This window comes from Ranitomeya imitator, chromosome 1, assembly GCF_032444005.1.
Source record: "Ranitomeya imitator isolate aRanImi1 chromosome 1, aRanImi1.pri, whole genome shotgun sequence".
Lineage (NCBI taxonomy): Eukaryota > Metazoa > Chordata > Amphibia > Anura > Dendrobatidae > Ranitomeya > Ranitomeya imitator.
In genome coordinates, this window is record NC_091282.1 from 1,107,487,024 (window position 1) to 1,107,499,515 (window position 12,492).

Genomic DNA, 12,492 nt, shown 5'->3' on the forward strand with positions numbered 1-12,492 from the left:
GGACATTGGGAAATCTACTTACCAGGTGAGCTGACTACTTTTTACCTTTTTCAAAGCTTTACGACACTCCTCAGTCATTGGAAGCCACCATGGTTCTAGCCGTATGCGTAGATAGATGTCTCAGACATGGACCTGTTGTGACTCCGCTTCCTTTGGTGCGCCATAAACCCAAGGTTCTTCTTGTGTATTCTGAACAGCTAGGAAGGGCCTCCCCTCGGTATGAGTCTCCTGCAGTTCACCGTATAATGGGGTTGTGTTTTTTCTGTGGTCAAATGGGGCACTTCATTGGGGTCTGCCCTTCTTTAACATTGGGTACGCAGGACATGAGGATGTATGCTGATGCGTTGTTTTGACGGGCCCGCAGACCACATGAGAATGCAACAAGTTGTGTTTTGTGTGGACGGCGGGAGCATCAAAACTACACATCTGCACACATCTGCATGTCCTGCACACCCATTGTTAAAGATAGGTACGAAGGACACACTCAGAAGTATGCGGATGTAGGCGGGGCTTAACGGGAGATGTATGCAGCCCTCCGCAAAGCCCCCAAACGCAAATGTGAACCTGGCCTTACCTAGCGCCGGCTGCAGGTTTCCAGATGGACACTGATAAGGTCAGTGCAGTTCCTTAATGGGATCTGACAGAAAATCTGAAAGCAATGCAACACTTTTTGAGGTTTGCTAACTACTATCAAAAATTTATCAAAAACTTGTCGTTGATTGTCAAACCCTCACTGACAAGACAAAGAAAGGTACTTCTCAAGGTAGTCCGATTACGCCCGCCAGGCATTTTCTTCTTTGATGAGATGCTTTTTCTATGCTTCTGTGCTCATTTAACCCAATGCTTTTCTATCATTTATTGTTGAGGCCAATGCATCTGAGGTGGGGGTCGAGGTTGTGTTGTCTCAAGGCCCGTTCTCTATGTGCCGCCTTCTCTAAAACATTATCGTCATCCTAAATGAAATATGATGTAGGCAGTAGAGAACTTTTGTCCATCAAGTTGGCTTTTGAGGAGTGGACACTTTTGGGATGGGGCAGTCCAACCTGTCACTGTCATTACTGATCATAAAAATCTGTTGTATCTCGAATCCTAGACAAGCTAAATGGTTTTTGTTTTTCACCAGGTTTAATTTTTTGTCACTTACCATCCTGGGATTAAGAATGTCAAAGCTGATGCTTTGTCTTGATATTTCCTGGGGGTGGTTGTTGGGATGACTCTGTCCCTATTTTACAGGAAGGGGTGTCATCTCTGAAGTGTGTTCTGAGCTGGAGGGAGAGGTATCAGGAGGACAACCTTGCTTGTCCTTCAGGGAAATTATTTGCATCTGTGTCTCAAAGGTTTAAGGGCACATCATAGCTCGGCTATCGCTGGTCATCCAGATAGTAACCTTGGACCTCCTTTCTTGCTGTTTTTGGTGGCCATGGTTGCCGCAGGATGTAGTTGACTTTGTGTCTTACTGTAATATCTGTAACTTCTAAAACCCTGTATACTTGTCTATCTGTGGCTCTTCTACCATTAACCATACCAGACCGGCCATATACACATTTATCCATGGATTTTTTTTCAGATATTCCTTATTCTTCTGGTAACACTGCTATCTTAGTTGTGATGGATAGATCCAGTAAAATGGCACCCTTCATAGGTTTACCTGCTCTCCCAACGCTAACACCTTGGCTCAGGTTTTTGTCACTGAGATCGTGAAGCATCACAAGGTTCCCTTCGATGTGATGTCAGAATGGGGAGCCCAATTTTTTATTTAAATTCTGGAAGGCATTTTGTTCTTGCCTGGGGATGCATCTATCCTTTTATTCAGCATTTCATCCTCAACTAATGGTCAGACTGAACATCTAAACGAAAGTTTGGAGATGTACCTCAGATATTTTTTGTGAGATAACCAGGGGGATTTATTATCTTTTCTATCATTAGCTGAATTTGCCTTAAACAATTGTCACAACTAGGGTTGAGCGAAACGGATCGTTCATTTTCAAAAGTCGCCGACTTTTGGCACAGTCGGGTTTCACGAAACCCGACCCCTGTGTGGGGTCGGCCATGCGGTACGCGACTTTAGCGCCAAAGTCGCGTTTCAACGACGCGAAAATCGCCATTTCTCAGCCAATGAAGGTGGACGCAGAGTGTGGGCAGCATGATGACATAGGTCCTGGTCCCCACCATCTTAGAGAAGGGCATTGCAGTGATTGGCTTGCTGTCTGCGGCGTCACAGGGGCTATAAAGAGGCGTTCCCGCCGGCTGCCATCTTACTGCTGCTGATCTGAGCATAGGGAGAGGTTGCTGCCGCTTCGTCAGAAGCAGGGATAGCGTTAGGCAGGGTCCATTAACCACCAAACCGCTTGTGCTGTAGCGATTTCCACTGTCCAACACTACCTTTTGTTTGCAGGGACAGTGGAAGCTACATTTTTTTTCCTCAGCGCTGTAGCTCATTGGGCTGCCCTAGAAGGCTCCCTGATAGCTCCATTGCTGTGTGTACACCGCTGTGCAAACCAACTGCTTTTTTCAAAGCACAAATTTCTGTTGTTCCTTCCTTTCTGCACAGCTATCTTTTTTGTTTGTCCACACTTTTGATTTAATTTGTGCAGCAGTCCACTCCTTCTTATTGCTGCCTGCCATACCTGGCTGAGATTACTGCAGGGAGATAGTAATTGTAGGACAGTCCCTCTTTTTTTTTTTAATTCTCCCTAAAAAAATAAGTTGTGGGAGATTAAGATTGGCCTTTGTGCTTGTGTGCCAGTCCTGAGTGTGCCATCTCTCTTAAATAGTGGGCCATAGAAAGCCTAGTGTTTTTTTAAAAAAAAATTGGTATCTAAATTCTCCCTGAAAAAAAAAACAGTGGGAGATTAATATTTGCCTTTCTGCTTGTCTGCCAGTCCTGAGTGTGCCATCTCTCTTAAATAGTGGGCCATAGAAAGCCTATTTTTGTTTTTTAAATTTGGTATCTAAATTCTCCCTGAAAAAAAAAAAAAAAAAAGGGAGATTAATATTGGCCTTTCTGCTTGTGTGTCAGTCCTGAGTGTGCCATCTCTCTTAAATAGTGGGCCATAGAAAGCCTAGTGTTTTTTTTTTAATTTGGTATCTAAATTCTCCCTGAAAAAAAACAAAAACAGTGGGAGATTAATATTAGACCGCACATGGAGTACTGTGTCCAGTTTTGGGCACCGGTGCTCAGGAAGGATATAATGGAACTAGAGAGAGTACAAAGGAGGGCAACAAAATTAATAAAGGGGATGGGAGAACTACAATACCCAGATAGATTAGCGAAATTAGGATTATTTAGTCTAGAAAAAAGACGACTGAGGGGCGATCTAATAACCATGTATAAGTATATAAGGGGACAATACAAATATCTCGCTGAGGATCTGTTTATACCAAGGAAGGTGACGGGCACAAGGGGGCATTCTTTGCGTCTGGAGGAGAGAAGGTTTTTCCACCAACATAGAAGAGGATTCTTTACTGTTAGGGCAGTGAGAATCTGGAATTGCTTGCCTGAGGAGGTGGTGATGGCGAACTCAGTCGAGGGGTTCAAGAGAGGCCTTGATGTCTTCTTGGAGCAGAACAATATTGTATCATACAATTATTAGGTTCTGTAGAAGGACGTAGATCTGGGGATTTATTATGATGGAATATAGGCTGAACTGGATGGACAAATGTCTTTTTTCGGCCTTACTAACTATGTTACTATGTTACTATGTATGTTATTTGCCTTTCTGCTTGTCTGCCAGTCCTGAGTGTGCCATCTCTCTTAAATAGTGGGCCATAGAAAGGCCTAGTGGTTTTTTTTTAAATTTGGTATCTAAATTCTCCCTGAAAAAAAAAAACAGTGGGAGATTAATATTTGCCTTTCTGCTTGTCTGCCAGTCCTGAGTGTGCCATCTTTCTTAAATAGTGGGCCATAGAAAGGCCTAGTGTTTTTTTTTTAAATTTGGTATCTAAATTCTCCCTGAAAAAATAAAAAAAAACGTGGGAGATTAACCCCTTTCTGCCATATCACACAGGATAGGATTAGATACATGGCTCAGCAAACAGTATCTCACAGGATGGGATTAGATACACGGCTCAGCAGAGTGTCGCAAAGGATAGGATTAGATACATGGCTCAGCAAATTGTATCACACAGGATAGGATTAAATACACAGCTCAGCAGACAGTATCACGCAGGATAGGATTAGATACATGGCTCAGCAAACAGTATCTCACAGGATAGGGTTAGATACATGGCTCAGGACACAGTATCACATAGAATAGGATTAGATACACAGCTCAGCAGTCAGTATCACACAGGATAGGATTAGATACACTGCAAAACAGACTGTATCACACATTATAGGATTAGATACACGACTCAGCAGACAGTAACACAAGGACAGGATTAGATACATGGCTGTTGTGAATTCTGTTGTCGAACTCCCTCCTGTGGTCGTGAATGGCACTTCGGCGAGTTCTGTCTATGGGCTCCCTCTGGTGGCTATGAGTGAAGCTGCGGCTTCTGAGGTTCCTTACACAGGTGACGTGGTTTATCCTTTGGTTGGCTGCTCTATTTAACTCCTCTCAGATCGTTACTCCATGCCAGCTGTCCAAGTTTTTGCATTTGTTCAGTTCACTCCTGGATCTCTCTGGTGACCTGCCTTCTCCTGCAGAAGTTCCTGATAGTCATTATTTGTTCACTGTTTTCTTGTCCAGTTGGTTATCATGATTTTGTCTTGCTAGCTGGAAGCTCTGGGATGCAGAGTGGTCCCTCCGCACAGTGAGTCTGTGTGGAGGTCTTTTTTGCACACTCTGCGTGGTCTTTTGTAGGTTTTTGTGCTGATCGCAAAGTTGCCTTTCCTATCCTCTGTCTATTTAGTAAGTCTGGCCTCCCTTTGCTGAAACTTGTTTCATTTTTGCGTTTGTGACTTTCATCTTTACTCACAGTCAATATATGTGGGGGGCTTCCTTTACCTTTGGGGAATTTCTCTGAGGCAAGGTAGACTTTATTTTCTATCTCTAGGGCTAGATAGTTCTTAGGCTGTGACGAGGCGCCTAGGTCTGGTCAGGAGCGCTCCACGGCTATTTCTAGTGTGTGTGATAGGATTAGGGCTTGCGGTCAGCAGAGTTCCCACATCCCAGAGCTCGTCCTGTATGAGGTTTAACTATCAGGTCATTCCAGGTGCTCCTAACCACCAGGTCATAACACATGGCTCACCAGACAGTATCACACAAGATAGGATTAGATACACATCTCAGCAGTCGTTATCACACGGGATAGGATTAGATGCACAGCTCAGCAGATGATATCACACAGGGTAGGATTAGACACAGCTCAGCAGCAGGATGTGCCAAAGGAGAGGACCTTTTCATTCCAAGAATTCTTCTCATTCCATCTGATTTGCCTTTTGATTTTAAACGCCTCCAGTTTCCTTTCGACTGTCATTTGCAATTTTCATTAACAAGGCTCAGGGACAATCCTTGAAAGTAGTAGGGATCGAATTGCATTCTCCGTGCTTTTCTCATGGTCAACTTTACGTGGCCTGTTCAAGAGTTGGAACTGCCAAAAAATCTGTTTATCTTTTCACCAAAAAACAAAAATGTTGTTTATCCAAAAGGCTCTTGAATGAGTTGAAAATAAAATACTATCAATACTTGGGTAATCATTTAGTTTATTTGTGTTGCAAATCTGTAGGGTTGAGTATAAAATCTGAAATGTTTTTATGTGCTATATAATGATTGTAATTTATTATAACTAACCACGGTTAGGTAGTATGCCAGGGCAACGCCGGGCTCTTCAGCTAGTATACCTGTAAAGAGAAAAATCAGATAAACTGAACATTTTGCAGTGGTCTCTTAATTTTTGCCAGAGCTGTATATAGGCTATCTGACTGAGCACTCCGCCGATAGCGGTTTTTATTACAACAGGATCTTTCCTACCCATGTAAATGTTGGCTTCAGCCTAGGAAACGATTCACATTAGGTTAAGTTTTCAGCAACAGGAGATCGCCTTGTCGATGGCTGCTGGGCATGCATGAATTGGACAAATTATGTGCTAAGTATCTTCATTTTTTCTTATTATCTAGAGCAGTAATGGAATTCAAATTTCATATATTTAATGTTTACATGCTATAGCACTAAAGAGTGCAACTTTATTTGTTAGTTACGCATAGAGATGTAAACTCTTAATATGCACCTGTGCACACCAATTTTCTGTTTGGGAGCGACTTTCAGTCATTTTTAATTTATTTTTTTGACTGTCCTGTAATTTCTGAGCGGTTTGGCAACACTGACTCAAGTACATTTCTGTATCAATTTAAGCCAATTTTATGTCATAAATTATAATGCATTTGTCAGGCATGGTTGAGCACACCAGCTTCCATCTCAGCTCCACCCATGTTTCAAAAAGTGGGCAGAGCTGGCAGGGACTCAAGTTAAAGTCGAAATATTTATAAGCCATTTTTGCCAAGATATAGCCAGATTTAAAGTAGTTTTACATTAAAAAGTCGCAGAAAATTGCTTGATGACTTGGGGCCATTGTTCTTTTTTTGCTGGTAAAACAGTTATACACTTCTTTTATTTACTCTAGCCTGCCGTGATAAGGTTTTTTCTGGACTTGACATGATTGGGACAAGTTATAACATTTCTAAAGTAACCAGTGTGGAGGAATGTAGAGAACGCTGCACCAATAATGAACATTGCCAGTTCTTTACTTATGTTACAGAGAAATTCCACAGCATTCAACTACGGTGAGTGACGTGACTGAAGCTACAAGTATTTCATGTCACAGTAATATCTTTATTAAAAATAATCACCTAAAGGTTCACAAATATTGTCATAGCCCAGAAAACTTTCTCTTTCTATGGTTGCTGAGTTTTATTTGTAATGTTTATGATTTTTTTATTAATATTGATACATTGGCAAGTATAAATGTCTGATCAAAGTCCCTGATTCATTATTTCTACAGAAACATGTGTTACTTCAAATATTCTGGTAAAGGAATGCCGACAAGAATAAGACAACTTCCCAACGTTATGTGTGGATTCTCATTAAAAGCTTGTGGAATGTCTTCGCTGGGTAAATATTTTTATTTTCACATATAAAGTGTGTAGTATTTAGAGGTGTTTAGAGTTGTTGAGCAATGAATTTTACTTATTAGTAAAAAGAAAGCCTACTACTGTATAGTTAATTGCTGTTGCCAAGAAAATATGAAATAGTAGGTAGTATACTGACTGCAAGCAAAATATAATTTTTAAATATTCATTTCCTTGGTTTCCTATGGACTCCCCAATGCAAAACCCAAGATGCATCGTATAGACAGCAAATTTTCACTATGGATTGGAAAACGAGAAATGGAATTTTGAGTCAAACTACCCAATTATTTGGTGTTTTAGTAACAAATGATTCTATGAATGATGATCATGAAAAAGGCACGAAATTGTAAAAATCACAGGATTTATAGACATATTAATGCTATACAAATTTTGAAGAAAATGGAAAAAAATGTAAACACCTTATTTTATTCAGTATTGAGTATGAGCGTCATGTGCAGGAATACTTACACACCTTGGCATGCTATCGATGAGGCTATTAATGGCTTTCTGAGGAATATTCTTCCCTCAAATCATCAAGATCTGCTACTGGCAACATCTTTTGTCAAGAAGCAGTGCAGGCTATAGAATCACAATTAAGCAATACAGGCCACTCACAGCAGCATAACCAACATGTTGTCTGGCTTTGTTGTGTTGAAAAATGGCTCTTGAAACATTTTGGAGAACTGACAGTTCCAATGACCAAATCAATGTAATGCTAAGCTGTTCGGGAATGAGGACTAAAGAAGTCTGGCCATCATGTCATTCCACTCCATAGTCCCGAAAGTGGGATCAGTGTAGCATTATCTCGTGAAACCCTCTTCATAGCATTGTCTATGTGGTTTCCAGACTAATCTCCGGCTATCATTGCATCTAGGAGAAAAGCAGAACTCATCACAGAGCAAAACAGAAAAGGCTTCCATTCGAACAACCATTGCTGTTTTACTCTTCACCATGAAAACATTTGAGAATGGAGGCCTAAGGTCAATGGAACACCTGTAGCTAGGAGATTGTCATGCAAACACATACTGATGGTTTTGTTTAGACACTGATGGCTTAGACTTGGTCTTCGGCTTTCAGTTTCACTTGCAATACAGAATGGATCCTAGAACCATTTCTCCAAAGTGTACTAGGAACCTATTTTCAATACAACTATGCGAGCAAGCATGTTGCTTTTGTTATTGTGGGCAGTAATACATGGCCTAAACATTTGCCCAGCTTTGTCCTACAGTGCATTCAGACTTGTCTCCAATTAAAACCATCTCAGATGCCATTTGTCAGCATTTGTAATGAGATATGCCAGCAGCAGATCTTGATGATTTGCCTGTCCAAGTGCAATAAATATGCAGAGCAACATTCAGACAACAATTAATAACCACATTAATAGCATTCCAATGCTACTAAGTGTATGTATTGATCAGACATATTCAGGCTAGAAAAAAAAGATGTTTGTATCAGCTCCTTGAGTAAAAATGCAATATTTTATTATAACATTTTTCAAGCTTCCATGGCATCCAAATAGACAAAAACTCAATAAGGAAAGAGAAAGCAACATGTTTTGATTGCAAGCTGCAATCTTAACCCATTTCCGACATTGGGCGTAATAGTACACCGATGTTGGACTCAATCCCTTTGATGTGGGTTCTGACACTGAGCCCACATCTTTCCCAGCACATGTCAGCTGTCGTAAACAGCTTACATGTGCTTCTAACAGCCGTGTATGGAATTGCAATCCACCCGCAGCTGTTAATCCGTTAAATGCCACTGTCAAACTCTGACAGCGGCATTTAACTCGCCCTTCCGGCAAGCGTGCCGGAAATCCAACTCATCGATGACCCCGTCATGTGATATGAGGTATCAGGGTCTGGACCAGCATTTAGAGATTTGAAATGAAGTTTCAATTAAGACAAGATGGGTAAGGTAGCGGTGAAAGCATTCTTTGCAGGGAGCCCTGATACCTCATGCAACAGCTCAAACTTTTTTTTCCCAGCCACACTTAGGTGGCACAAACGTCAGTTTTGTAGACTATTATTGGTAGGAAAATGTAAGTATAGTAACACAGGTAATTCACTGAATATAAGTGCAGGCCTGCCGGTCTGGGAGCCCTACTGCTACAGTCAACATATATGAAGGGGACCAAACTTGAAGTGCAAACGTATCAAAAAATTATTGCCACACATCACTAAAGGAGCATCAATTTCCCCAGAGTAGAAACAGTATAATGGGCCTCTGACACCCTTTCCACAAGAGGCAACCCACAAGATGAAAGATGGAAACACAAATTGGAGTCTCCTCATTTAAAAAAATGATTGTCACACACCCCTAAATTGGCATCACTTTTCCAGAGTAGAAACAGTATAATGGACCTCTGACACAACAGGCAACCCACCAGATGGAGACTCAACTTTGATAATAATTTTTTGAAATGTGGAGACTCCAAGTTGAATGTCCATTTGGTGGGTTGCCTGTTGTGGAATGGGCATCAGTGGCCCATTATACTGTTTATACTAGGGGAAAATTGATGCCACTTCAGTGGTGTGTGACAACAATTTTTTATAATGTGGATACTATCACACCACTAAAGGAGCATCAATTTCCCCATGGTAGAAACAGTATAATGGGCCTCTGACACATGTTCCACTACAGATGAATAAAACTTGGTACTCAATGTGTGAAGAAAAGGCTTCTTAATTTATTGATGCATCCAGACAAACTGCTAAACGTTTTCGGTCCACACCGGACCTTCGTCAGAGCGTTTCTTTGACATTGACTATGAAATATATAAAGAAATACAGTATCACATGATGCAGAAGTACATGTCAAATGATGCAAACAAGAGTGATGTATACTAGTGAATTTAGCACAAAAATATACGTGACGCTCCATCTGATTAAAGGAACATGTGTCGGAGAGATGAATCTATCCAGAAAACAGGTGCTCCGTGCGTGGTGGAGATCTAGTCCGTGCCGAGTTGCTGGATAAGGGAAATAACAATAGTGCTAGGGATGGAAGAGCGCTGATGATGGTGTGGCCAAGGTAAATAAATGCCTCGCTCAGTGAGGGAAACGAAAAAGGATACATACCAACTATGCACTACTCAAATGGTTAAAGGCCAGAAAAGAGACACAATACGCTCCTCCAGTGAGAATATATAGAGTTGCTTAGTGGTAGATCTAACGTGAAGACCTAAAACAATAAAGAATGAGTGAGAACGTGCATATGTACGTAACGGGGCACACAAGGAGTGCACAAGTAATGGAAAAAATAGGAACAAGGAAAAAATAAAAAAAGAAAGAAAAAGAAAAAAGAAGAGAAAAGAAAAAAGGCAGTGGTAGAAGAGGAGAGCATGGGCGGAATGGGTCCTGGGAGAAAAGAGATGAGGAGAGAGACACACGTACAGTCATGGCCAAAAGTATTAACACCCCTGCAATTCTGTCAGATAATACCCAGTTTCTTCCTGAAAATGATTGCAATCACAAATTCTTGTGATCCGGGTAAGCGAATGCAATAAAAACAGATGCCGCAACTCATGGGAGGGGGGGGAGGCGGAGCTGGGCCGCAGAAAGCACCGGCGTACCTGGAGGACCGGATCCTGGAGGAGCGATTTACCGAGCAGTAAGGAGCGACGCTGAGTGAGGGGCGGCACTTCTGGGTTATGTTCTGTGCCTTTTCCCCTTTTGTTCCTCCTCCTCTACTTATACAGTTTATTACACTACCACTTGCAGTCTGGCTTGCATTTTGCTTGCGGTCACATGACCGCTTCTTTGCGTTCTGGTTAGCAAGGTTTTTTTTCCCTGCTCTGCCCTCCCATTTCCACTAGCGCTCTCTGCGCATGCGCTATCTCCCTGTGGCCACATGACCATGATTGCGTCATTAGTCACCGGGATTTATTATTTCTCTTATCCAGCATCTCAGCACGGACTAGATCTCCACCACGCACGGCGCATCTGTTTTCTGGATAGATTCATCTCTCCGACACATGTTCCTTTAACCAGGTGGAGCATCACGTATATTTTTGTGCTAAATTCACTAGTATATATCACTCTTGTTTGCATCATTTGACATGTACTTCTGCATCATGTGATACTGTATTTGTTTATATATTTCATAGTCAATGTCAAAGAAACGCTCTGACGAAGGTCCGGTGTGGACTGAAAACGTTTAGCAGTTTTGTTCATCTGGATGCATCAATAAATTAAGAAGCCTTTTCTTCACACATTGAGTGCCAAGTTTTATTCATCTTTATTCGATGGGGTGGACACCCTACTTGAGCACCTCCAATCTCTACATCTATTGAGTGCCGTGTTTTCTAATAGTAACATGTTCCACTACAGACAACCCAACTTGGAGTCTCTACATTTAAAAAAAAAATGTTGGAACATCAACAGCAGGCACAGAAGCCACGACAAAGGTGTCACAGACTGCAATAATGCAAGATCAATGAGTGACACTAAAAATGACACCATAGCCTAGGTCTGCCCAGTATGCTTCTTGATTACAAAAGTCATTGGAGATCCAAGTCTTGTTTATTTAGATGAGAGTTAAGGTACCGTCACATTAAGCGACGCTGCAGCGATATGTGGATGACGCTGCCGCACTATATAACACTACAATAGCTGTAGCTTTGGAATCTGCTGCCCCACTTACACATACCAAAGATCGCAAAATCAACAGACAGCCCTGGCACATCAGCCTGACCAAAGAACTGAGGTGAGCTTCCAGGGCTGCTGAGCGCAGATGGAAAGATCCCACTCCAATGAGCACTTCATCACATTCAAACAGTCCCTCACTACTTTCAAGACCACACTCGCCGCAGCTAAACAAACCTACTTCTCATCTCTCATATCCTCCCTGTCTCACAACCCTAAACAGTTATTCAACACCTTCAATTCTCTCCTCCGTCCCCCAGCACCTCTTCCCTCCCCACTCATCTCAGCTGAAGACTTTGCCTCATTTTTCAAGCAGAAGATTGATAACATCAGAGACAGTTTTGGTCAACAACCCCCAGAGCCCTTCCTCCCAACTTCTTAGCCCTCCACCTCCAAAACCAACTTCTCCACCATTACAGAAGATCGAATCTCCACTTTACTCTCAAGATCACATCTCACCAACTGTGCACTTGACCCGATCCCATCCCACTTCATCCCAAACCTTCATCCCAACCCTAACCCATCTCTCAACCTATCACTAACAACTGGTGTTTTCCCCTCAAGCTTTAAACATGCCTCCATCACACCTATCCTCAAAAAGCCCTCTCTTGACCCATCCTCTGTATCTAGCTATCGCCCTATATCACTTCTCCCCTATGCCTCCAAGCTACTGGAACAACAAGTCTACCTTGAACTGTCCTCCCATCTCTCTTCTTGCTCCCTCTTTTACCGCTTACAATCTGGCTTCTGGTCACACCACTCCACTGAAACTGCCCT

The 12,492-nt window shown here is 42.0% G+C and overlaps 1 protein-coding gene across 3 annotated transcripts in view; it reads left to right on the forward strand.

The window, feature by feature from the left end:
• The window catches only part of KLKB1 (kallikrein B1), a 194,258-nt gene that overhangs the window by 83,496 nt on the left and 98,270 nt on the right, over window positions 1-12,492 (forward strand). For all 3 annotated transcript variants that reach the window (XM_069744368.1, XM_069744367.1, XM_069744366.1), the window contains 2 exons: window positions 6,565-6,724; window positions 6,943-7,052. In XM_069744368.1, coding sequence (XP_069600469.1) covers window positions 6,565-6,724; window positions 6,943-7,052 — 270 coding nt within the window. The remainder of the gene's footprint in view (window positions 1-6,564; window positions 6,725-6,942; window positions 7,053-12,492) is intronic.